The 26202-nt window shown below is 48.9% G+C and overlaps 1 protein-coding gene and 1 long non-coding RNA gene across 4 annotated transcripts; one reads left to right on the top strand and one right to left on the bottom strand.

The window, feature by feature from the left end:
- Positions 1-120: 120 nt before the first annotated feature.
- On the top strand, positions 121-24782 carry hdx (highly divergent homeobox). 3 transcript variants are annotated; one of them, XM_015351617.2, is made up of 10 exons: positions 121-306; positions 9088-9234; positions 10387-11601; positions 12619-12672; positions 14366-14512; positions 18878-19079; positions 21214-21296; positions 22025-22120; positions 23828-23950; positions 24457-24782. In XM_015351617.2, the coding sequence occupies exons 2-10, from the start codon at positions 9088-9090 to the stop codon at positions 24595-24597; spliced, it is 2208 nt and encodes a 735-aa protein (XP_015207103.2). In that variant the 5' UTR covers positions 121-306; the 3' UTR covers positions 24598-24782. The 3 variants fall into 3 exon arrangements, with proteins under 3 accessions (XP_015207103.2, XP_015207101.2, XP_015207104.2); XM_015351615.2 differs by lacking the exon at positions 121-306 and adding an exon at positions 5858-6091; XM_015351618.2 differs by lacking the exon at positions 121-306 and adding an exon at positions 6912-7104.
- LOC107077914 (uncharacterized) lies at positions 2155-6778 on the bottom strand. The gene is made up of 2 exons (XR_001478893.2): positions 6239-6778; positions 2155-2460 (listed from the first exon to the last, which is right to left on the bottom strand). It is a non-coding gene; the product is annotated as an uncharacterized lncRNA (long non-coding RNA).
- Positions 24783-26202: the final 1420 nt, after the last annotated feature.

Genomic DNA, 26202 nt, shown 5'->3' with positions numbered 1-26202 from the left:
CGCTCGCCGATGCTGGAATGAGGGGAGAGGCGCCTCGCGAGCGCCGGGCGCGTCTAGCACCTCCCCGCTGCACGAGACGGCATCACACCCCGCGCAGCCAGCCGCCCGCGTGAGGGGAACGAGGAAGTGGCGCTGCAGCGCCGAGGCGCACGCGGACGGGCGCGGGCTCGGGCTCCCCCCCCCCCCCCGCCGCTGTGGGCGACCGGGGGCGCACGACACCCCAGGGCAGACCGGCCAGTTTACCCCGCCCCAAGCAGCGTTGAAGCAAACACGCGAGAACAATACCTTTCGTCTGCGATTGGAAAGGTTAGCATGTAGTAACGATTTACAAACCGTCAAATCTTTTTGTAGCGAGAACTAATAGCTGTCTGCTGGTGTATTTGTGTTTTTCCCCCCAACCAGACGGTCCACGGATTTCAGAAGCGCACGGATAGGAGGCCGTCTGCCCCTCATTCAGCTCCAGCAGCCACGTGTCTTCTGCAATGCTCTCCCGTCTCAGACATATTTAGTTTGCCCCTCTCCTGTCCTGGTATTGATTGTTGCAGACAAGTCTAGCATCAACAGTATTTAAAGTATCACTATAACTGACCACATACAGTACAAAAAACGGCAACGCTGAAGTACAGTACTATATATTAAAATACGGTTTACTGATACCAAATATTCTTTTTAATGTATCTATGTTTTGCTTCTAAGCTTTGAAAAATGCATTTCCACTCCTGGGTCTTTCATTTTTTAAGCCGCTCCTTTTAGTTTATTGTTTCTATTTATTTTTCATAGTGTAGTGTTTTACACGGTACTAAATCCAGTCGTTACTTTGACGTAACAGTTTACTGACATTACTTTGTAAAGCGTATGTGCACAGCGAAACTGTTCTATTGCTTAGAGAACATAACACCAGGGAGAACTGAGAAGAGACCATTCCAGCCCGTTCAGTAGTTAGCTGTCTGTTGTCTCATTAGGCGGAGCGGTGGTTCTGTGGCTCAGGATAAGCGCTTGTGACTGGAAGGTTGCCGGTTCAAATCCGGCAGAGGAATCCTACTCTGTTGGGCCCCCTGAGCAAGGCCTTTCACCCCAACTGCTCCAGGGGTGCTGTACAATGGCTGACCCTGTGCTCTGACCCCAAGCTTCTCTCCCTGGCTGTGTCTCCGTGGAGAAAAGCTGAGTTATGTGAAAAGACGAATTCCTAATGCAAGAAATTCTATAGGGCTAATAAAGGAACATTATTATAAAGGAAGACATGGCGGTGCAGCTTGTTCCACACTCCCACACCCCTTTGGGTAAAGACATTGGCTCCTTTCTCAGTCTTCTGCTCCACGTGGTTTCCCTTGGCTTCTTGTCGCCCGTGTTTCACGGTTTAATATGAACAAACCCTTCTCCGACGAGCCGGCCCCCCCAGACAATGTAGAAATTGAGAACGTAACAAAATACTCAGAACCGCCCTTTAAGGCAGTGGTCTGCGCTCTTAAAGATGTTTTCCCCCGTATTGTAGTTTATTCCTAATTATCCACCAATGAGTGACTTTCATCTCGAGTTGATTCGAGCTATGAAACGTACTGAGTATTGAGTACAGCACCAATAAATATCAAAGCGGGTGTCTAGGTATGTGGCAATGAGATAAGGGCACACCACTGCGAAATAAAATTAAGTTTAATCGATTCGTTCCGATATCTGTAGAATTATCACCCTACCACGGCCTTCCCTCTTATTCTTTTTCCAAAGGCCGTCTGTGAATCAGGCGTCTCAGCGTGTGCGTCAGCTCTTTTTGTGTCACGACTGGCTCTCATACATAAGATTGCATTGTAATAGAATTGTTCTACCACTTTTGCAGGGACGGGTTTAGAATATACTCTTCCTACAGGCAGGTTCCCAGTGTGATGGTGTCCTCACTTTGTTTTTTACTTTTAAAGCTCCCCATTCTTTTTTTCAGTGTAATCGCGGTGGAGAAACGACGCGAAATAGTTTTTACGAAGTGAACGCCACACTCTGTTTAAACCGGAGCCGCTAGAAGCAGAAACCACGCAGTCCCCCTGCAGATGGTGAAAGAGCAAACCGACGGCCCACCCAAGCTCACCAAAAAGGAGAGGAGAGCACAGGCGACCGGTCCCCTCCCTCGGGGTCACACACGTTATCATGACGCGTTACAGTTCAGGAAACTGGAAAAAAAAACGTGTTTTTATTGAATTCAGTTCCTTTTGGTGCTCGTAAAGTAGAGCTACACGCACTGTTAAACATGGATCTTAATCCGGCGAGCAAAGTGAAAAAAGAATAACAATAACAGGGTATTCTTTCAAAGATGTTATGAAGTACTGCATCATTCGGGGACCTCTTAATGTACGTTGCAGCGACCCCTGCTGGAGAAATATACACCTTCGGAAAATGCGATGACCATCAGGCTGATAGCTCGTATAGTAGCTGCTCCTACTAGATGCGAGGTTTGATTTTAAATCTTCATTAAATCTGCAATGAACGAAAAATACTGCTTCATGTTACTTGCTGGTAACTGTTACATAACAATAAATCCTAACAAATTTCACAATATCTTAAAAGAACACATAAAACATACCCCAGATAGTTTTTTGCAATTTTATACACGTTGTTCCTAACTTTCATATTTACCTTATTGCTGAAATGTCCGTGACTGATTAAAAACTTGTTTACAATCTAAACCGAAAAACGGAGAGAAAAAAGCATCGTCATATAATTTAATTAGAATTCCTTCTAAAAAAACACGGTGCTGTCATGCTGTCAGAACTGTAATGCTCTCTGATCTTTAGTAAATCTACAGCTAAGAGACACCCAATCTCCTGTATAGTTTGCATAAAATAATTACCCTCTGTAAAACTAAACAAAAGAGAAAGAATAATCTTAAACTAAGACCAAAAAACTTCTTCACATCAAGGAGAATGTATGGTTTTGAGTGTATGCATTAGACCTTAGAACAAGTCAGTAAAGGAAAAATCGATAGTGACTCTCTTTATTATTATTTTTATACATTCATCAATAGTTCTATAAGTATATAAAAATAAAGATGCCAGTAAAACATTTAAATTATACCAATATACAGTTCATAATTAACCTACCTCCTATGTATTTTGGTAGATTAAGGTCAACTGTGGGTGCTTAAATCATTAGTACACTGTTCTTAATAGTCTTGGCATTAACTTCATACCACTGGCTCAGTCACTGCTTCTAGTCAGAGCAGCTATGTGGTATACTGAAGTCTCCCAGCACTAATGCTGCTGTTGTCCCTTTTTTAACTGCTTTATCCCATTCGGAGTCACGGGGGAGCTGGGACTTATCCAGGTAAAAAACAGGCACAAGGCAGGCTACATCCTGGATGGGACACCAGTCCAGCGCAGGGCACACACAGGCACAGACACAGACAATCACACCACGGCCAATTTTCCCCAGAAGCCCATTAACCCACCAACAAGTTTTGGATCTGTGGGAGGAAACCCACGTGAACACAGGCAGAACATGCAAACTCCACACAGACAGCACCCCAGGTCTGGAATTGGACCCAGGGCCCCAGGGCCGCCAGGCAGTTGTTCTGACCACTGCGCCTCTGACGCGGCTGCCACGTCTCTGAAAGTCCTTCACAAACTGTGTCCCATCCCAGAATGCAGTGCTGAAGCCACGCCCCATGCGAAAATGAAGACAAATAATATTTTGCATTGTTTATAGGGACAGCGAGGAAACTAGATGATCACTAGACTAGATCACACAGGTTCTCTTTCGCCTGAGGGCTGATATCTAGGAACGGTCAGGGTTCGGGATCTGTAGCTCCCAGGCTGTGGGGTCAAAGCCCAGGTGGGACACTGCTGTAGAAATGGAAATCACCTTGGCTAAAAGCGACAGGATTAAAACTGCTCGTCACAGGGCTCCCGCGTGTTAATAAGGTGTAAATCAATGTGGTTGATCTCCTGCAGAGAGAAGTTAAATCACTGAGAGGCGTGTTCATGACCCAGGAGCACACCAGGGAAGCAAGGAGTGTCCCAGAGGAAGAGAAGACTGCTCTTTCGGGTCCTTGGGCCAACCTGAGTAGGCAATTAACCTAATTATATTCCAGAAGGTGACATACACAGGATTTTAAGATCCGTTACAGCTGATTATTAAAAACATTAACTTCGATATTTATAAAAGACCCCAGAGCCAGGTCAGATGTATTCGCAGCTCTGCGCTTAATTAAACAATTAGAGCATCGGAGAGCTCAGGTAGAACAACGCCCAGACGAGACTGACCAGTCCAGGGACTCTCCAGGATCTACGTTAGAGAGCTCCAGTGCAGGGTCTCCCTGTAACAGGTACACATGGGTTAAGAAATGACATGCTCACAGTAAAAAAAAAATCAATCTCTACTTCTAAACTAGTCTGGTAGAATTTGGGCTTACAAGTGTCAGTCTCTTCATTTTTGTAGGATAAGAGACACAAAACAGTGCTACAGTGCCACAGTCAAGCCCCAGACACATTAAGATCTTTTATATATGTTCAGAACCCAGAGCTGTGTGCTCTGTTGTTTTAAACCCCACCAGAGCCAGGTAGAGCTGTGAACAGTGGTGAGTTTCTGAATTCTAACAGTAACGTACCATTGTATAATGTTATTGTGGATTCCTGAAGTGGCTGACACGTTGTGAGTTTTTCTTTTCTCTTTCTGCTTTTCAGCATGATGAACAACCCATGATGTTGGAAAGGGATATAAATAGTTATTAACCTTTTTATAAATAAAAAGGATTTAAATCTGTTTCTGCTCATATGCGCTTAAAAATACTGATAATATTTTTATCACCTCTTCCCTCTCCAGAATGAGGTCTAAAACTTATTTAGAAACTACACTGGAAGTATTGCATTGAAAACCGTGAACAGTCAGTAAGATTCAACATCTCAGAAGTGAAACGGAGTCAGTGACGATCAGTTTCACAAGACATCACAGAGCAGCAGCGTTTACCAATTTTAGAAAGTCATTTTATGTTTGCAAAATGCCTTCAGTTGAAAAACACTGAGCCAGCTCCCACAAGCTCTAAAACGTTATTGTGTCAGTCTGTTGTGTGGGAGGGGGCATTATTAATCAATTAAAATATAAATTCCAAAGTTCAATACTTTGATAAAACCCCCGGTACATTAAAAAAACAATTATTTATCGATCAAGTGATCTAAATATACCAAAATACATAGGAGGTAGGTTAATTAGGACCTGTCTGCACACACTGTACATTGGTATAACTTAAATGTTTTACTGGTATCTTTATTTTTATATACTTCTAGAACTATTGATGAATGTGAAAAAAATAAATGTAGCCAATGTCGATTTTTCCTTTATTGACCTGTTCTAAAGTCTAATGCATACATGCAAAACCATACATTCTTCTTGATGTGGTGGTTTTTTTTTTGTGGCTTAGTTTAAGACTATTCTCTCATTTTTTTTTGCTTATACAGAGGGTAAGAATTATCTTATGCAACCTATACAGGAGATCGGGTGTTACCTATAAAAAGCCCCACTCTATGTAAAAGGCTGAAAAAAAACGATTATTCACTGGTCAGAATTATAAAAGGCTTCAGAGACAATGCGTTGCCCATTGATGCAGGATAATCAAATATCGGAGCATTTTCTTAAACCTCACTTCCATCCCCTCTCCCCCCAGTAACCTTATGAGACTACCTCAGGCACATTCACACTGTTATCAGTTTGAGCACACGATGGGCCCCCCCATTCATCTTTTAGTACACAGAGCTACAGCTTGTTGCGAGATCATTCCCGCGGTTTGCAGGGGGGGTGAAGAGGGATCGGCCTGAATCAGAGGGCCGGGGGGGTCAGTAACTACAAACAGCCACAAATTGTCTCCCTCGCTCTCCCTCCCTCTGTCTCTCTCCCCGACAAAGTCAACGGTGGGCGGGCTAGGGGCGCTCGGCTTTCAGGCGGCTGCGGCTGTCACAGTCCTGATCTCGGGCCGCCATTGGCTCCTGTCTGCCGCCACGTCACAATCATGATTAGAATTGATGATCGGACGTTTTGATTTCATTGTCTGGCGCAGGGAGTCGGGAAGAAATCTGCTGAATTCGAGCGTTCGCTTGATTTCTCACCAAAAAAAAAGGTATCTGGCAAATTATTTATCTCCTCGCTTTCCGTACTTCTCGGCAGGCGGCCAGGCGGCCCCCTGGGAAAAGCAGGGGGCTCAGACTGCAGCCCAACTTAGGACGGGGAAACCGCAAAAACACATTTAAAGAAAAAGTTTAGTTACATGCAGGCGCATGGCCTCCAGGGCCTTGCGATGTTTTCCTTATCGGCACCTCGCCCGGTTTTCCATCCACACAGTCTTCGCCTTGGAAGTCGCGGCGCGCCGCTCGCCCTCACCCGGAGCTATAAGTTCGAAAGTTTACCGCACTGGTTTCCTGTGCGAGCTTTCTATTCCGGCGATCAGTTTTGCCCTTGTCGTGAACTGGGTGGATGTGTGTTTTTCTTCATCATCAGCGCTCTTTGTAATGCGATCAATAGCGCGCACAGCGGCCATGCGCACTGAGCCGCTAGATAAAGCCCAGCGAGGAATGACGTAACCCTTTCCTTGCCTGACCGCGGGCAGGAAGAGGGGTTGTCTGAGCCTTTTCCGTCATTAATGAATTCGCTGGCATTTATTTTTTTAAAGTAAACGTTTCCTATTTCGTAAGCTTTGAACTACCGTCTGTGATCGCTAAAGCGCGGTGCTGAGAAATCTACCCAGGCAATGCGATGTTGTTTTCCCCCGTGAAAGTGGTCTTTTTGAGGGGGCGCCTGCGAAACCGCTTCTACCAAATATAGCTTGTTTATTTGACTTTTGACTTGATGCCGTCTATCCATAGCGCCATTAAGCTTCTCAGACAATTAAATGAACTGTTGGTGATACGGCGCGTTTCGATTTGTGTCTTCGGCGTCACAAAGCATTGATATTACCTCGTCTCAAAATGCAAGATCACTTGTTTTTGTGTTTGTTGGCTCAATTCTGAATATTCCTGGCGATCCAAAAGGAATGCACGAACACCGATGCTCTCTGTACTCTTCTCCTTCTGATGATTAACATATCGGCTGTTTTTCAGACCAAGTTTTAAAATAAGAAAATTGTTATGTCATTAGGTAGGGTTTCAAAATAGTGTATTTTCTTCGGCAGAAACACGGGGGATTTGAATAAAATTTGCATGCCAATTGTATTTAATATGCATCGTTTCCTGTTTTGACGTCAACCTGAAAGGATTAATGTGTGTTGAAACTCCTGCTCCTCTCGAAACTCGGCTTCTTTTTGAGCTTTGCACGGGCTTGCGATTACTTACGTCTTATTCACAGTTTTTACGACACAGACAGGAGCGGGGGTTTTTTTTTCTTTTAATTTCCTCCTTCTGAGGCAGTTCCGTCAGCCTGACAGAATGACAGGTGGCGATAACTGGTCGCTATAAATAACCACACTGTCTCGGCCCCGGCGGGCTGAAGGCCCCGCTTCCGATGTGGAAGCAGAACAAGCCGCAGATACCGATGTCGTATCCCGGGGGCTCCCTCTCCCTGTCCGGCTGACCGCACACCTGGGGGTCTCAGCTCCAGCCCAGCCTCCACTGACACCTTCGAGCCCTCCGTTGACTTCATGAGAACAAGATGCATGTGCGCTGTTGGGGTCCCAGCTCTTACCCGGGTGGGAGCTGTTTTGTTGTTGTCGTTTGTCAGTGAAATAAAACCCCAGACTTGTGACTAGAAACAAAATGTAAATATTCCAATGAAGCAACTGCTTAGACCCTGGAGGGCGTCAGCGATCTAAGAAGGGCAGAATGGGGTGCCAACAGCAGGGGTGGGGGTCACCACGACCAGGCCGGGAACCCTGTTTTATCCTGACTTTCTCTGTCCTCTCCTTCCTCGGCCTTGTGGCCCCCGAGAGCGCGTTTTCCTTGAGACTCGGCTCCTCACGAGATCCATCAGCTCCTGGTGGAATGTGAACGATATCTGCGGATCACACGAGGTCTCTGTCCCGGTCATGGAGGGGCTGGTGTGTCTACAGGTCTCCCTTCCCACTGACAGTAGCTCCTGAGCTGCAACCACTTGTTGTTGGTTTAAGGGCACCAGCTGAGCAGAGCCTCTGGCTCTTCAGCTGCTGCTGCTTTCCAGAGACCCCAGAGCTCCTGCAGATACCCTGCCTCTCCACGTCCAGGATCAGACAGCCTGATGCTTGCAAGCTTTTCAGTCCTCCTTTGGCCTAAGGAGTCTGTAACCCAAAAGCCTTTGAACCTTCCAGTAAGTCAGGGACTGATCCTTAATTGCTCAGTTATCCCGGGTGCTGCAGATCGCTGTGTTGATTCAGGATTATCTGCAGCCAAGAGCTGAAACTTTTAATTCTTTTAAAAAAAGGTTGCCATTTGACCATTTTTGCAATATACTACAGAGCAGGGAAGTCTTTCCAAATTCTTCATTCTTCTCCTCATAGAGGTTGAAGATTTGTCAGCTGTGTTGCTGTACTCTGGAAGGATGGACAGCCATTTTCTTTGACGTATATATGAGTTTTCAAGGTCCTTTATAGTGGATTACTTAAACTATTTATTTCACTCAAGGTACAGTTTCCTGTTGTTAGTCTTCAGAGGGATTACTAGTGTATATGTAGTTCACCTGGGTCATGAAAGACCGAACTGGAATGAAAACCTGCAGATAAAGTGGTGCCCTGTGACTAGAGCTGGACACCCTTGGACTGAAAGGGGAAGAACGCTGCAGGGTTCCCGGGAGTAGGGTTAGGGTTCAGAATCGTTGTGTTCGGGATGGGGTCTGATGTGGGTTTGGAAGACTGCTTGATGGGGCTGCAGGATGGTGACTCCCATCCTTGTCCCGGGAAGAGCTGGCAATGTGCAGGAGGAATGTCATCTTGTGCAGATGAGCCGGTAATGGGGAAGGAATGGGAGTTTACACTTGAGTTTGTGTTGAAGCTGTAGGTAGCCTGCATCCTTCAGCACGACTCCCTGAAGAGGTATTGTCATAGTGTGTCACACTGCAGAAAGCAAAGGGACAAAACACACGTGCAGAGCAGGCCAGCCCCAGTTTACTTTGGGAGTTAGGAGGATGCCACACAGACATGTCTTCTCCCTGCAGATGAACTTGCGCTCTGTCTTCACTGCCGAGCAACAGCGTATCCTGCAGCGTTACTACGACAATGGAATGACCAATCAGAGCAAGAGCTGCTTCCAGCTGATCCTGCAGTGTGCCCAGGAGGCCAAGCTGGACTTCAGTGTGGTTAGGGTAAGACTCCTAATTCACTGCTGCCCTCTCACAGGGTGCACTGTAGGGGTGCGCGGGCTGACTCCCATCCACCGGCAGGTGCGGGTTTACCCGCGAGTCGGGTGGGCTTGGGTTAAAAAAAAAAAAAGATTTTAATTCGGGTCGGGCGGGTGCGGGTTCGTTTCTCAGAACCGCGGGCAGGTGCAGGTAAAAAAAAAAAGTCGACCCCCGCATCCCTGTTGTTCGGTCTAATTTCTAATGGAGCGGGTTCTGACCGGGTTCGGGTCAGTACTTTTATCATTTTAAATCGGGTCAGGTGGGTGCGGGTTTCGTTTCTCACAACCGCACATCACTAGTGCACTGCTATGCTGTATAAGAACACTACTGCCTTCTCACTATGTGCACTATTTTTTTTATCTGAGCGCACTTCTGGACTCTCACTCTGTGCACTGTAGCACTGTCTGATCACACTCCTGCGCTCTCACTGTGTGCACTGCTGTGCTGTCTGAGCATACTACAGCACTCTCACTGTGTGCACTGTAGCAACTGTCTGAGCACACTCCTGCGCTCTCACTGTGTGCACTGTAGCACTGTCTGAGCACACTCCTGTACTCTCACTGTGTGCACTGTAGCATTGTCTGAGCACACTCTTGTACTCTCACTGTGTGCACTGTAGCACTGTCTGAGCACACTCCTGCACTCTCACTGTGTGCACTGTAGCACTGTCTGAGCACACTCCTGCACTCTCACTGTGTCCACTGTAGCACTGTCTGAGCACTCTCACTGTGTCCACTGTAGCAACTGTGAGGTGCAGTCCATACACACTAGAACCAGTATGAGGGTCAGACTCTTCTGTTTCTGTAGTACTTTACTAGAGTTTATATTATTAGGATACAGAAGACCTAGCTGGTGAGACTTAAGTGAGCCTTTAACTAAATGCTCCCTGCAGCCTCAGAGTTTGGTTTGAAGATCCAACCTTTGAGTTCATAGAAAGAATAAAACTTTCTGGAGACGAACTCCCCATCGAGTTCTTTTGCTTTGACTGGGCAGTTCTCTCTCAGTGGACATGCGGACAGTAGCAGTGACATCTCGGATGAAGGTCAGAGAAACAAAGGGGGTTTGTGGCAATGTGTGGAGACAACTTTTCTCATCCCTGTTGTCTTCTCCCGGCAGACCTGGGTGGGGAACAAGCGCCGGAAGCTGACCTCCAAGACGGAGCAGAACGGAGTGGCGCAGGGCCCGCCCAATCACGGCCTGGCGGGAGGGGGCGGGGGCGGGGCCATGGCGGGGGCCGTGCTGGCGGCCGAGATCGCGGCCATGCGCGGCGTGTCGGGCATCCAACGGGGGGTGCCGCTGGCGCACCTCCTGCCCCCCACCTCCTCCTCCTCCCCCTCCTCCTCCTCCTCCTCCTCCTCCTCCCCGCCCTGCAGCAGCAGCAGCACCAGCGACGTCATCGTGACGGGGGTCTACACCCTGGCGCCGTCCTCCAGCCGCGTGGAGCCCGCCCAGCACGCCAAGACGGCGCCCAAGCCCCCGCCGCAGACGCACGCGCACACCCCCCTGCGGGGCGCCGGCTCCCCTGTCTACAGCAAGCCTGCTGTGCCACCCCGGAAGGGCCTGCAGGCGGGCCCCCCCAGCACTGCCTACTGCCAGGTCAAGAGGTCCTTCCCTGGGGCCGCGAGCCCTGGGGCAGAGCCAGCGGGGGCCCCCCGGACTTGGGCCAGGCAGTTCCCCGCGCAGCACCAGCCCTGGGGCGTCCTGAGCGAGCCGCCCCCCCCCGCCCCCTCCTCTGGCCCAGCTCCGCACCCCAGCTTTGCCCCCAGGCCCCGCGGGGCGCAGGCCGGCGTGAGGATCCAGCAGGTGTTCACCCTGGCCCCCAGGGGCGGCGGGGAGCCCCAGCAGAAGCCCGCGGGGCAGCGGGGGGGCGGCTGCCGGACGCGGGCGCCCGACAGCACGAGCTGCTTCTCCATTGCCATGGAAACCGGGGACGCGGACGACGAGTACGCGCGAGAGGAGGAGCTGGCCAGCATGGGGGCGCAGATGCAGATCTGTCCAGCGGGGGGCGGCAGCAGCCGGAGCAGCAGCAGCAGCAGCTCGGAGCCAGGCGCCCTGCGGCAGAGAGACAGTCCCGGGGGGCTGGTGCCGGGGCACAGCGGGGCAGGGGCCGGCGCGGGGAACACCGCCGGTGTCACCCCTCCTTCCTCGGACTCATCGCCCACAGCCCCGTACCCCGGCAGCAGGGGATACCAGGCCCCATCTACCTCCTCTCACTACCCTCCCGGGCACAGCGCCCTCTTCAGCAGCACGGCGCCGCGCGGGGGGTACCCTGGCAAGGTCCACGGCGCCGTGCCCAGCCACGGCTCGCCGCAGAGAGTCGGCAACTACCAGGTGAGTGCGGCCGCCCCCCCCCCCCCCCTCCGTGCCTGTGCCCGGGCGCGTGTGTGCGTGTGCTCAGCATTCAAGGCTGGGAGCCAGCGGAGAGGCACGAGCGGGGCGCGCTTCCACGGGCCTGACAAGCTAACCGGCCAGGACTCCCTGAGAGCACCATCTGCTGGCGCCTCCGACCTCCTGGAGATGTGTGCAGCCATCACACGGCCAGGCTGGGTGGACGTAAGGTCTCTAAGGCAGGGCAGAAGGAACGGGGGAAAGACTGCTCTCCTAGTGAATGAGCCGGCTTTTGGAAAGGCCTTGGGATTTCAGACTCGCAACATGTTAAGCAGCATCGTAAATCGCCCACTTCACCTAAATGTAAAACAAAAGACTGAAAAATGCGATGAAGTCAGCTGTTTGCCACTCCACAGCGTGCTGTATGTGTGGGTGTGCATTGTTTTATACGGACGGGACACCAGTCCATCGCAGGGCAGACGCACAGACACAGAGAAAAACACACTCACACCAGGGCCACCTTTCAGAGGAGCCATTAAACCTACCAGCGTGTTTTGGGACTGTGGGAGGAAGCGGGAACACCTGGAAGAAACTCATGCGACCACAGGGAGAACATGCAAACTCCCCACAGACAGCACCCTGGGTCTGGAATTGAACGCCGGACCCCAGCCCTGAGAGGCAGCAGTGCCAGCCAACCACAGCGCCAACGTGTCGCCTTAATAAGAATCCTGAACACTTTTCAAAACGCCTCTGACAGGGCGTGATCCTCCTCTTCCTCATCCCTTGCTGTTATTCAGGGCCTCTCCAGGCCGAGCTGCAGTATTAGTTGGCACTGCGGCTCTGGCTGTGTGGGGTGCAGAGGGCGCCGAGCCAGGCTTTAGCTGGTACCACTGTGCCAGGAAGTGGTTTCGACTGCCCACGGCCTGTTCTGTGTGTGAATTTGTCTCCCGCATATTCCAGGAAGAATATGACTTCCTGGTGTGAAGTCTTACGCCCCTCTCCTCTCTGTGTTGGTTGCAGGTATCGGGCAATCTAACCGTTCCCTGGATCACGAGCAACTCTCGGAAGAGGACAGTAAGTGCCAACAGTGCCCGTCACCCCGCGCCCCCCTTCGCCTTGTTGGCAGTGTGCTCTAGTGCGCAGGAGATCTCTCTTGTGGCCGAGCCCTTCTGCTGTGGTTGCCTGTGGTGTGAGGTTGCTTTCCGAGCATCGCAGGCTTGTGCGACGCGCAGTTGCGATGCTGTGCAATGATACAACTCCGCACTGTAGAAATTGGAGAAGTGAGGGTCAGGAAGTAGAGGATAAAGTCAACAATCAACAAGATTCTGCAGAGGCACAGCCTGGAGAGGAAACGCCCTGCCGACTGTATCCAGGTGGTGAGGGTACAGTTTCCTTTCAGCCTGAATGCACTAATCTGGACTTGGCTCTGTATCTGGGCGATTGGCAGCAGTTTTCTTCTGACCCCTACTTGTCACTTGAATACTGGCAGCATTTAAAAGTGCTTTCCCCACCCCATAGTGCACCCCGAAATTCTCTCTAAATTTACAGTTCGCCCCCTTGGTGCCAGTCAGGACCGGGCTGCTGTTGTTGTGGCTGTGGTTAAGAGTGCATTGGCATGACTTTGAGTGTGGATCACAGCGCGATGTAGTTAATATCATTACTGCTGTCCAGAACGTGCTGATGGTGATGATGGTAACACCAGTCTGTGTGCTTGATTGTGCTTGTGGCTGGGAATGTGTGGGTGTGGGTGTGGGTGTGGGTGTGGGTGTGGGTGGGGGGGGTTGGTAAAGCTGATGTTAGGCTTTGAGGTTAGTTGGTGATTTTGTGCCATGCTTCTGATTGTTTAATGAGCACAATGTACTGTACTGTAATGGACTATATCCAGGTCGTAATGTGCAAGGTTTTCCTTTGAGTGCGCTAACCTTGACTCGACTCTGAACTTGAACACAATGACTTTATTAATCAATAAGGGATCTTGATTGATTGATTGGTTGAGAACTTGGCTGAACTTGGGAGGATGGTACAAGGCCCTCCATGAGGAAGAGCTGTGTCCCGCAGGGGTAGGACTCCGATTAGGGTTGGGCCCGAGTGGATCGAAGCGGTGGGCGCGAGCTGATTGTGGGGGCTGGGAGGGTATTGATCTGCAGCTCGGCCGCACGAACGAGGAGTTTGCCAGACCAGGGGGGCCCTAGGGGGGCTTTCATATGCCGTGCCGAAGGGGCGGGGCTGGAGGGTGGCAGCAGGTGTCGCTTTGATCCCAGCCTGGAGCGAGGGTGGTGTGGGATCTGTGCGTGAGAATGTCAGACACGCTCGGGTCCGACAGAGCAGCACAGCCCCCCGCTGCGTGACTGTGAGAAGCTCTCTGGGGGGGTAGGGGGTCTGCACATCAAAACGATGAACACAAAATCTTTCTCAGGCAGTAAAGGCTCTCTGTCATCCTAGTTCTTTCATCCGTTATAGGTTTTACAAGCTGCACACTGTGGTGTGTGTATGCTGCCAATCGGTGTGAGGTGGTTTTTGTTATCATGTATAATTTTGGAAGGAAAACAGAGGTACAGTTATAACATCATCAACGACTATGGAGATTCCTCTGTTGTCCATGAATGACTTCTACATAATGATTTTTACAAGAACCTGCAGTTTGTAGAATTTGAAATACGTCAAACTGCTTTGCAATGGGAACCTTATGTTCATCTCTTTGGTTTTGGAAGACGCTGTGTTTAGTTGAGGTGCCCCAGGTGAGAGCAGCTCTGTCTGTCCCTTGCAGCTGCAGGACCGGACTCAGTTCAGCGACAGGGACCTGGCCACACTGAAGAAGTTCTGGGACAATGGGATGACCAGCCTGGGCTCTATCTGCAGGGAGAAGATCACAGCTGTGGCTGCAGAGCTCAGTGTGGACTGCGAAATCATCAAGGTAAGAGGACAGAGCAGAGAGGAAAGTAGGAACAAGACCAGGCAGAGGAGTCAGAGATCAGGGAGAGAAGACGGGAACAGGAGAGAGGAGACAGAGATCAGGGAGAGGAGAGAGGGAGTGGGGAGAGGAGACAGAGATCAGGGAGAGGAGAGAGGGAGTGGGGAGAGGAGTCAGAGATCAGGGAGAGGAGAGAGGGAGCGGGGAGAGGAGACAGAGATCAGGGAGAGGAGAGAGGGAGTGGGGAGAGGAGACAGAGATCAGGGAGAGGAGAGAGGGAGTGGGGAGAGGAGACAGGGATCAGGGAGAGGAGAGAGGGAGTGGGGAGAGGAGACAGAGATCAGGGAAAGGAGAGAGGGAGTGGGGAGAGGAGACAGAGATCAGGGAGAGGAGAGAGGGAGTGGGGAGAGGAGACAGAGATCAGGGAAAGGAGAGAGGGAGTGGGGAGAGGAGACAGAGATCAGGGAGAGGAGAGAGGGAGTGGGGAGAGGGGACAGAGATCAGGGAAAGGAGAGAGGGAGTGGGGAGAGGAGAGAGGAGAGATGGAGTGGGGAGGGGAGACAGATCGGGGAGAGGAGACAGTGAGCAGGGAGAGAAGTCCTGAATTGGAGTGGAGAGAGGGAGCAGGAAGGAGCAAGGAGAGGAGAGAGGGATCAGCAGGGTGAGGAGAGAGGGATCGGGAGAGGACACGGCGGAGTATGGAAACATCTAGATGCTGGAAGGCCTCTTGAAACTGACCGCCCTCGTGTTTTTGGAGTCTGGGTTATAGCTACAGCAGCTTTGATTCGAATAACAGGATGTTTGGAAATCTGGAGAGACAGAGCACACTTCTCTGGGGAAGAGGAACCCAGAAATAGATGCAGTACTGCTGTACAACAGAGAGAAACCTCAGGAGCAGCTTCATACTGTATATCTATTTAAACAGTGCTGGGGGTCAATGCGGTATTGATTTGTAACACAGCACAGAAAATGAGATTCACACAGGGGGAGGCTCATCAGTGAATGAGGCCGATGGCCTTGTGAGTGGGGGGGTAGGCTGAAGGAGGCTTTACATAAGGTGACCTTGTTCACTTTTAATGTAAGGAAGAGAGGAAAAAAAGGCAGCCGTGGCTGAAATTACTTAGCAGTAAAATAAAGCACAGTCTTTCAAAGAAGACTGCGCATAAAGAAATATGTACACCTGGCCCTGATCTATTACAAGGGCTGAAATAGAAGCAATGCAATTTAAGAATATAGGAACTGTTACGAAAATAAAAGGAGGCCATCTGGCCCATTGAGCCTGTTTGGTAGTTAGGTCATTATTGAGCTCATCCAGTCATTTCTTGAAAGACGTTAGGGTATCTTCTTTGATATCATGGCAGGGTAGCTTGTTCCATACTCCCACCGCCCTTGGTGCAAAGAAGTGTTTCCTGTTCTCAGTTTTAACTGCACTTTCTTGTGCAGTCATTTGTTCTATGGTTACAAAAACCTGATTTAAAATCAGATGAAACTCACTAGCTTTTGAAAATGTACACAGAGCATGAAGCAGCAGAGAAAGTCCAGTGAAGTGGAATGCAGTCTGAACAGTGTCAACTGAGATGAAATAGCATCAATACATGTACCAGACAGCAGGCTTGTGCCAGGAGAACTCTCATGCCCCTGGGATAAAAGCCTTCTCTTATGTCAAACTTTGCATGGTGATGGAGATTAAGGTGCCAATCAACAGGACATGTTTATGTCTGCTGCACATTGTGCATGGGATTTTTTTGCAGCTGTGTTATCTCTAGATCAAGGCTGACTGTACTAATTTGACAGAGCTCGGCTAAACGGCTTAATATCTCCCCCAGTACACTGTCTTCCATGGGTCTTTGCCTTGACTTTAAAAGACTGTTCTATTTTCCTACAGATGTCAATGAAAATATGTACAAAGTATGTCCTTTATACTGTATATACTTAATGTCACAATGCTACGGATTTCAGGGTCTGTTAAATGTAAAAAAAATCTTTTTTTTTTCAAGCACAAGTTTCTGGATAGTTTTCTGAATTCCAGAGGGCTTGGGCAGGCAAATATGGATTTTGACCAGATCCACGCTTTATTGATGGAGAACATTATAATCCTTCAGACAAACACAGTTTATCTGATTGTTCATTACAAGGTTTGCTACTAAAACATATACTAAGGGTGAGGGGGGGGGGAGATTTTATCCTCATTGTCATCCAAGTACTTCCTTCCTTGAGGAAGATACAATCTGCCTGAAAACAAGGCCGGCGATCCTGGCCCTCTGATTTATTTGGAGAGAGCTCTTGTATGGAGCACAACACATCCCTGCCATTTCCTGTGCAGAAGAAAAAAAAAATCCAGCGCCCAGCACAGCACATTACATTAATTAAGAAGGCTCCCCCTGGTGCTCATGTTGGGCTGTTGCACGTTTGGCCTCATCTGAGCACTGGCCACAGTGGCCAAGAGGAGCTGATAGAATTGACTTCGGATTCTGTGAATGTGCAGCGACTGGGGTTTGGTTACACCTTCTGGCCGTGACACACCTGCTAAGTGGCCCTTGAATTCCTTCATCCCGGAATACGCACAGGGCGGAGAATGGTGCAGGCACCTGTTAATCTGCGGGAGTAAGCACTGAAGGAGTCTTTCTGGGTGTCTGAAAGCTTGTGCATGCACCCCACAGCCAGGTGGGGCAGCTGAGTACTGTGTGAGAAAATAGACACACAGGAGGGCCAGTTCCCCAGGGCAGGAAGGCGAACTCTTGAGGGAACAATCAATTCCATCCTGCGAAATTCTTAAGAGAGATCATGGTTAGAAGGCAGGCAAGAATCAAATTCATCACGAAATAATAAAAACAAATTCAATGTGTAGCTAGGAACTTAGTTACTGAACACCGGGGGTTTTGTGTGAGAACACAGTGCTGGAACACTGTTCATGGTTTCTGTAGACAGAAATAGGGAGCTCGTTTTCATCTGTGTTGTGTTTACCTGTGTAAGCGGTGCTTTGCTGAATACAGACATTTCTGAATAGTTTCCTTTAGAAATGAATATCTTTGGTTTCAGAATATGTCCTTTTCATGGTCAATGTATGTCAGGTCAGAGAAGGCTGTGGTTTTCCACTATGAGATATTACAGTATAATAATCGATTTGTTTGAAGTGCCCAGTGACTTAAAGGTGTGTTTCACCTCAATCCTGATTTTAAAAGCCCTGATTGGGAATCTGGGGATAGAGAACTTTACTCATCAAGGATTTGTGTCCTTTTTAGCAGAGTTGCATAGTTTAGAAGTTGCAAAAGTTTCTTTTTTCTTCTTGCATGAATAAAGAGGTTGACTGTCTACTGCATTGCAGCTGCCAGACCACATGTTTTATTGGCAGTGTGTCTCCCAGCGTTGGGCCATCTGTCTGTCTGTGTTGGGGTTTCCAAGCCCTTTAATGAAACTGGGTGGAAGTGAACTATGTACTTCTCAATGGGGGATTGAGAGAAGACACCTAATTGTGCAGTTTACAAATGCACCCCTCTTTGGAGCACAATCCATTGGTCAAAAACAAAAATGAAAAGGAGCATCTGTACTTGAGTATATGTGCTGAATGCTGCACGAATGTCATTCCCCAGAGTGTCAATTCATTAGATTGGCACTTTTCCCCATCTCCGCCTGCAGGAAACATCTGGCTTCGGCCTCAGTCCGGCAGGGTGGGAATGCTCCTGAATAATCACGCAGTCCGTGACCTAAGCCGAGAAGCTGAAGTCCATAGACCTGCCACTGTGAATGGCTCTGGCGTCTGTATTATACGGACACAGATTGCTGAAATCAAACAAGAACAAAATCGTTTACCACCACGAGGAGGGTTTTGTCAAATCAAGCCATTCCGCCCGTTTAAGAATAATTTCAATAAAAGTGCGAAGCCTTGAAGCCTTTATAACGTGGTAAGCATCAGCTCAGTTCTCCTGGTTAAGCACTTAATTGCTGTAATTGCCCTTCTCGGCAGGTGATGTGACTTACCTTGAAAGCGCAGCTCAGAAAGCAGGCTGCCGTCGCAATCATCTAGATAATGTGCACCCTCCTCTGAGCTCCAGAATAATCAATAAATTAATCCAGGCACCCCGCTGGCTTGCGCTGTTTAACATAATCAGATTTGGAAGCCACATACTAGTGTCTCATACATTTTGATAGCTGTCATTAGGTTTCTTGCAGGTTTAGCATTGAGTGTGCTTATAAGAAGCCCCTGCTGGGTCACTTCAATAGAGTGTGCTGAATGAGCTGGCATTAGCTGAAGTGCACTTTTACGTTCTTCTTTTTCCCCTCCTCCTGGCCGCCCTGTGACGAGAGCGCGGACTCGGCTGCTCACACTGACCGGCTCCCCGGGCTGTTCTCTCTCTGCTGCCTTTGCAGACTTGGATTGGCAACCGCCGCAGGAAGTACCGCCTCATGGGCATAGAGATCCCGCCCCCAAAGGGCGGGCCGGCCGACTTCACCGACCAACCGGAGCCCGGGTCGCCGGGGGGGCGGACCCCCGGTGGAGAGACAGCCAAGACCCCCGAGCTGGCCGAGGACAGTGACCACAATGACGAGGTGTCCATCTGTCTGTCCGAGGGTGAGACTGCTCTGCCTTCCTCTGCTACGACACTCGGTCTTCCAGCTCGCTCACCCAAGCCGATCGATCCTGTAGTGAGAGACCCAGCACTGCAGGCTGACCTTGAGCAGTGGTCATGGAAGCATCGGTTCCCAACCCCAGCCCTAGTTCTGGGGTACCGCTATGTCTGCTGGATTTTGCTCCGAATGAGTTCTGAATCCCAGGCTAATGGATTTCAGTTTCCCACCTGGGGCAGCTTTTTAAATTGGTGTTCAGCCCTTAAAGCGCTGGCTGCTGTTTGTAATTGGAATCAGCCCAGTTCCTCATTGAGGTGATTCAGGTGTGCTGCCTGAAATAGTAACAAGTAAAATAAACTGTCCTTCCCACCTGTGCCTGTCCATTATAAACCGTTCGCCTGTTAATGGCTGTTTAGTCACAAATAAAGGTAATCCGGTTCAGAACAGACTGGGTAATGACTTGTATGATGAAGTTGTGTGGAAACACTAAAGCAGGAGTCTAAACAAGACAGCAGATCAATTCGAAGCATCGCTTAGCGCTGGTGATTTAGAGCTCAGCTGGGACGGCAGCGACACAGTGTTCCTCCAGGACCAGGAATGGGAACCATGGATTTAGACCAGATGAGTCTAAATCAGTCAGGCCATTAAGAGCCCAGGCGCACCGAGAACTGAAAACTGACGTTGCTTTCCAGGCGTGAGAAATGTTGGTCCAGATGTACTGCTCAAATGTACCTCTTGACCCATCTGGGATTTGTTCAGCAGCAACCAATTAGGCAAAAACGTAACATGTATTTTAACAAAAGCAATTAAAAGAAAGAAAGACCATTGCTAGCCAGAGCTGTATTTCAGTCAGGGGCCTGCTCCTCTTCCCCCAGTCTCCTGATCATACTGGACGGGCTCTCAGCCTTGAGTACAGAGAGCCCTAAACCTCTCTATGGTTTCTGTGGCTTTCTCATCTGCTTAGAAAATCTTTCAGAAATGTACAGTGTCAGCTGGTTTACAAACTTCATTTGTTCACTACAGTCAAGTGGGCCCAGGTTCTGAACAGAATAATTGTGTGATCATTTTAATGACATCTAAATTACTTTTATTGGACACATCACCTGCCATAGGCTTGATAACAGAATTGCTGCAAGGCTTTGCATTAAATGTTTTAGAAATGAATGATCTAAGCGTTCCTCCTCTCCCAGACCAGGGCTGGCCATCCAGGGTTTACTGTGTATTCTGCTGGGGTATGGAGAAAGGAGCTGGACTTGGGTGAGCTCTGCCTCGCCTCTCTATTGGTCGAGAAACAGACCATTGATGAAATCTTGTCCATGAATCCTGAACTCCTGTCTCCTGGGCCTGTTTTGAGTAATACAGACTTCCTGGGACAATTTACTAAAATCAACACTTACACATCACATCCTTAGCCAAAGTCTAGCGGGAGAAAAAATAACTGTTGGTTCCATTATGCACTGCAGAGGATTTCTGATTAATTAAGCTTTCGAAAGCTCAAAGGAACAATGGCCTACGTTCATCACACATCTCTTCTGCAGGGAGCAGTTGGCGCTGTCTTTTACTTGCTCGTTGCTTTTTATCTGGCTAATTAATATTCCTCTAAAAACAAAGACAGCAGACAAAAATGTCCCTATTGTTTCCACTACTGCTGCTCGACCGGTTAAATTAAGCTGTTAAGTTGAAAAAATGCAACTGTTATGGAATTAAAAAGCACAGTGGATCTGGAGATCCAGGTCTGTGCTGGAGTCTCATACCGCTGTGTCCATGGAGCAAGAGAGCAGGAGATGGAGGGAGAGGTGTCAGAGGGAGTTAGTGGGAGAGGGAGGGGAAGAGGGAGGGAGAGGAAGAGGGAGCCAGTGGGAAAAGGAAGAAGGGAGAAGGAGGGAGAGGGAGAGAGAGCCAGTGGGAGGAAGAGGGAGCCAGTGGGAGAAGGAGGGAGAGGAAGAGGGAGTTAGTGGGAGAGGGAGAGAGGGAGTCAGTGGGAGAGGGAGGGTGCATTTCTATAGAAGCATGTTGATCTAGTGCGTCTAGCTTCTTCCTGTAGGTGTAAATCAAATGACCACATGTTTCGGGCTCTCACTGGTCTCCTCACACTGGGTGTCTTTGTGGGTGACCAGATGGCTTCTCTGTTGCTCCAGATGGGGTGAGTGACACCTACCAGCGAGAGGAAGGGGAGGACATGGATGGAGAGACAAACAGCACGGCTCTGACTGACAACGTGGTACGGCTCTCCCGCTGTCCTGTACTCCGCCGAGACCCTCAGGCTCTGGGAGCTAGCAGTCCATTCCCTTGAAAGTTATCAGTTTGACAGAACTGATAGCTGGATAGATTGCCATGTCAGGAAAGGAAGAGCCTGAGTCACAGGGCCTGGCCCTGGACTGGTCATGGCGTTGCTGGTTGAGTCAAGATGGGTTTGACCCATGAAACAGTAGAATCCAATGATAGTAGCGGTGCCAGGGACTGCAGTGGGAGAAAACTGCAGAGCAGGACAACACGCACTGAAAACAGGGAAAACTGGTTTGCAAGCACAACATTTCACAGTTGCCATTGATGGCTTTTCTGTCCACTCACCTTAGTAGACCTGCCAGTGCTATCTGCTGCCTTATCTCCGCACATCCCTTCCACATCTTATTGTCCAGCTTCACCTGCTGTCAGTGGCTGCAGTTAACCACCTGGAATGGGTGTCCCTTTCTGTTTTGAGCACTGATCAGCCATCACCTGTCTCTCACGGAGTTTCCCAGTTCTATAGAACAGGACCAGGCAGAATGTTACTTGACAGCTACCTCTCAATGAGCTCCTCTCGCCCCACTCTCCAGCCTGTCCAGTGCACAGATCCAGCTGTGTGCGAGGACGTGTGCAGGTCCCGCATGTCAAGTGTGAGTGTGCCCGTCCACTGGCCACGCTCCACCCTCCACTCGGTCCTCTTTTAATCCCTTTGTTTTTCAACAGAAAATAGAAATAATAGACGACGAGGAGGAAGAGGAGGACGAAGAAGACGCGAGTGGTTCTGACGTGGAGCAGATGCAGACTCTTCTGGACTACAAGGTGCGGTACTGCTGGACAAGGGCGGACCACCCAAGCGGTCTCATTTCATTGCAAGTTCTCTTTCCAGTCCGTCCTCAATCAGTAAACCGATCTTTAGCAGGAGGTTAATTAAAGATCAACTAACAATAACAGAGGTGTCTTAACCTGGTATCAGAAGACCAGTGTTTCTATAAAACATGGGTGCCTTCAGAACTAGATGGAGTTGTTCATTCGGCCCACTCAAACCAACAATAGGCTGATCTGTGTTGTTAGAAGCCAGAGTTTCTTCTGGATTGAAAAGACACACCAAGCCCCCGTGTCCAGGACTGGATGCTGGAGGGGTGTCATGTGCTCTGTTCTGCGGATGGATTCATGGCCGTCTTCAGTCTCTCACAGAGCTACCCCAGTTATAACATGAGACTGTGCCTCTGCGCAGAGCTGCCTCTTAATGAACGCGTCAAGCCCGTTGAGATCTAATTTAGTCTCCGGCTTGTACAGTGTAGAAATGCGTCCAGCTGCGTTTGACCTGAAACTGCATTAAAGACAAACACGGAGAAGTTGGATACATGCATTTAAAAACAAACAAAGTGTGGAGCAGCATTAACACTCAGTCGTATGGCAGGGTCTGCATAACGCACTGTTGTCCCGGAGGCTGGAAGCCAGTCTTTCTCAGATGCTTTGGAACCATTTCGAGAAAGACTGCAGACAGCAGTGTTATTACTGTTTCTTCAAGTGAGGAGCATGAAACAAGTCTATTAATGCTTTCTAACTGCAAATGCAAAGGCTCACTTCTGCAGTTTTATGGATGCCTCTTTAAGTATGGTATTGGAAATTATTATTATTATTATTATTATTGTTGTTGTTATTATTATTATAATAATATATTTATTTTACCTCATATGTTGCCCAGACCACTTACCCCCCATCTTGAGCCTGAAGAACTCCAATCCTTAACATTTCACATCCTAAGGAAAACGATACAAGTTCAAAAAGAAAGAGGAGACCTTTTAACTGCTTGTTCAGACACCAGTAGCTCATTCATGTCGGAATTTCGTGCATTTGTCTCCTAGAATTGCTCACAGGGAATCTTATACCAGCATGGCTGGAGAGCTTGAGCCCAGCACCCACAACCCTTTTTGTGCAAGGAGGTGTCCCCTGCATTCAGTTCCTGCTGTACACAATGTCCACTTGTGTCCATGGGCTCTTGTTTAAGTCAGCGGCCTACGATGACATGACTCTTCATACAGTAAGCCAGTAAAAGACCTGGAACTGGATCAGGCTGAAAGCAGCCATCACCAGAGCTGGTGACCTGATGACCTGATCTGGCCATAGTGCTGGACAGTGACGTGGCCAGCTGGCCTAGACACCGTCCACTGCAGTGGGAGGTTTTCAGTCTCCACTCAACTCAGTGTTGGGACTTCCGCTCTGAGCTTTTTAAATCACTGAGTTGCATGGGTTAATTGTTAACAGCTTTTAGTGTGACGTTCTTGTTCTGGCTATTTATATGTATGAACTTCCAAAATAAATGCATGGATACGTGATTGGTACCCAGTGAGATGGGATCAGGGCAGGAATGGTGTGATGTGCCCCACTTCCTGTGTTTTGGGGAACCAGTTCTCAGCAGTAGTTTCTGCATCCTTGTTCAGGTGCTCACGCTGGCAAAAAAAAACAAAACAGTCCAGTCATTCAACACGGGTAGATGCTAAGACCTTCCCCTTTCATTTTCAGCACGAAGAGGTCAGATTCTTGGAGAACGAGCTAGAGAACCAAAAACAGAAATATTACGAGCTACAAAACTTCACCCGGAATCTGCTGGTCGCTGTGAAGAGCAACAACACAGAGAAACAGCAGGTAAGGAAGACGGGCTGGAAGGGCTCTGTTCAAGAAGCCCTTTCCATGCCGGTAAGTTGATAAGATGATCAAAAGCCTGTACAGTTGCCTGTAGGGGTTCCAAAACCAGCCTGGATGATTTTCATGTTATTTTCCAGCTTTCCTGCACTGTTTTGTTTTTATTAGAGGGTAAAACGGGCAAGAATGTTTCATATTTGTTAGACAAGGAGGGGTAGCTGGGGTCACTCATCACAACCTTGGCCTTTTGGGGAGAATAGTCAAATACAGACGTAGAAGACAAGGAGACAACGGTATTGAGTGTCTTTCTCCTCTAGTGCTGTTTTCATCGTGCATCTGTATGATGGGCATCACAGAGAAGACAAAGTTTGAAACGTTCCAATAAAAGAAAGAAGACCCCCATTACAGGGCCATTTGACCCAGGCTCTTTTCTAAATAGAGCAATGAAGTGGAAAGCGCACCTGAGGCCGTGTTATTTCAACTCTGCCATGTCTGTCTCTCCCCTGCAGGAACTGTTATCCAAATTACCTCAAGAAATCGAAGAAGACCTGGAGCTGGATCCGGGGCCGGAGGAGTCCAGCGGGTCTATGCTCATGATCCAGGGCTATTCCTCTGTATCAGAGGAGAAGGTGGATCCGGGCCCATTGTGACTCCTCCCCCTCGTCACGCCCTGTCCCTCACCGTGCCTGCTGGCTGACACATCTGACTGTGCTGGGAGCGCTTCCCTGCTGCGTATCACTCTGCCTTGTTAAGCAGGGAAGGCGCCAGCTTCGTTATTGAGTTTTGATGGGTATATTTTATTCTGCAAAAATAAACCGATGAAGGAAAAACACAAGTCACGGTCTCTGTCTTTCGTTTCGAGGGGTGAATAATGGGAGACAGTGTTCCTGCCCTGACACGCAGATCACACTGAAGGTTTCAGTTTTTTTTTTTTACATTTGAATAATAATAACAACACTTTTAAGACTCTCTGTGAGGGACCGGAGCCCAATGTGATGAGCAGTGTCTTGGGTTTTCTTGGCTGTCATTTATTTTTCTGTAGTGTTTTGGTCTCAGACTGAGTTTGTTGTCTCATGAGGTCCGGGGACAGACGCCTCACCAATCTTCAGGACCCAGGGATGAGGATAAGTTAACAGTGCACAGAATTCTAATTTTGGCACTTGACAAACTCATTCTGAATAGAAGGTGGCACAACGGTCCTTTTGACTGACTTTTTCACAAATCATAATAATTATAATAAGCAGTTTTATGTCTCGTCCAAAGGACAGAACGTTTTCACAGTGTAGTGTCCCCGTCACTATACTGGGGCATTAGGACCCACAGTAGATAGACCCACTCACACCTCTTCCAGCAGCAGCCTCAGCTTTCCCAGGAATCTCCCATCCAGGTACTGGCCAGGCTCACACCTGCTGAGCTCCAGTGGGTTGCCAGTGGTGACTTGTAGGGTGATATGGCTGCTGATACAGGAAATGCATTAACTATATATTTCTGGAAGTAAAGTACCAGTATTCAGGCTCAGAACCATAGGTGCACATAGTAATTTTAATAAGTGTAAACAGTACTGTCTTCCCAGACAACAAGGTCTTTGCACGCAAGAGCTCCCTGTTAGAGAAGCACATTTCCTCCTCACATTCACTGTCGTCATGCGCTGCTCACCTGACAGCTTATATGAGCTTGTTCCGTTCCTTTCAGAGTCCCCTAGATGTGCCCCATTATAGCCATCTATTTCTAAAATCCCTGCTCTTGTTTTCTAATAATAGATCTAATCTTCAGTCTCTCCCACGGACTCTTCCTGAGATGTTGTGGCATGCCCGACGTCCTCCTCCCCCCCTCTCAAGGTCATCAGAGAAAAGATTAGAGGAGACATCAGCTGCGGGGAGCAGAGGCTACTGAGAAAAAAAAAGCAGGTGAAAAGAAATCTTCCCTTCCATCCCAGAGCTTATCTCTCCCACACACCCGTCTCTAATGTTCTTTGGAACAAATGTGCTGGAAGAAATAAGAGGCTTATTCCTGTCCCTTCTGTCCTGACTTCGCTGGGGTCATCGTGGTTCTGCATCTTTCTTATTCCCGGCACAGCAGGTAGGAGGAAGCAGAGAGGGCTCCGTGCTCCTCAGCTCAGGGCCAGCATGTCTCCAGTTTGAAGACGTTGTGCCTCCAGGCATCTTTTCAGCTCAAGGCAGGGGGAGGTAAGCGCTGACCCCTCTACTAGGTTGTTAAAACCAGTCGTTTAACTGGGAATGATCATCTTCTTCCAT

This window comes from Lepisosteus oculatus, chromosome 8 (genome assembly GCF_040954835.1).
Source record: "Lepisosteus oculatus isolate fLepOcu1 chromosome 8, fLepOcu1.hap2, whole genome shotgun sequence".
NCBI classification, from domain to species: domain Eukaryota; kingdom Metazoa; phylum Chordata; class Actinopteri; order Semionotiformes; family Lepisosteidae; genus Lepisosteus; species Lepisosteus oculatus.
This window is presented reverse-complemented; position numbering and strand designations above follow the sequence as displayed.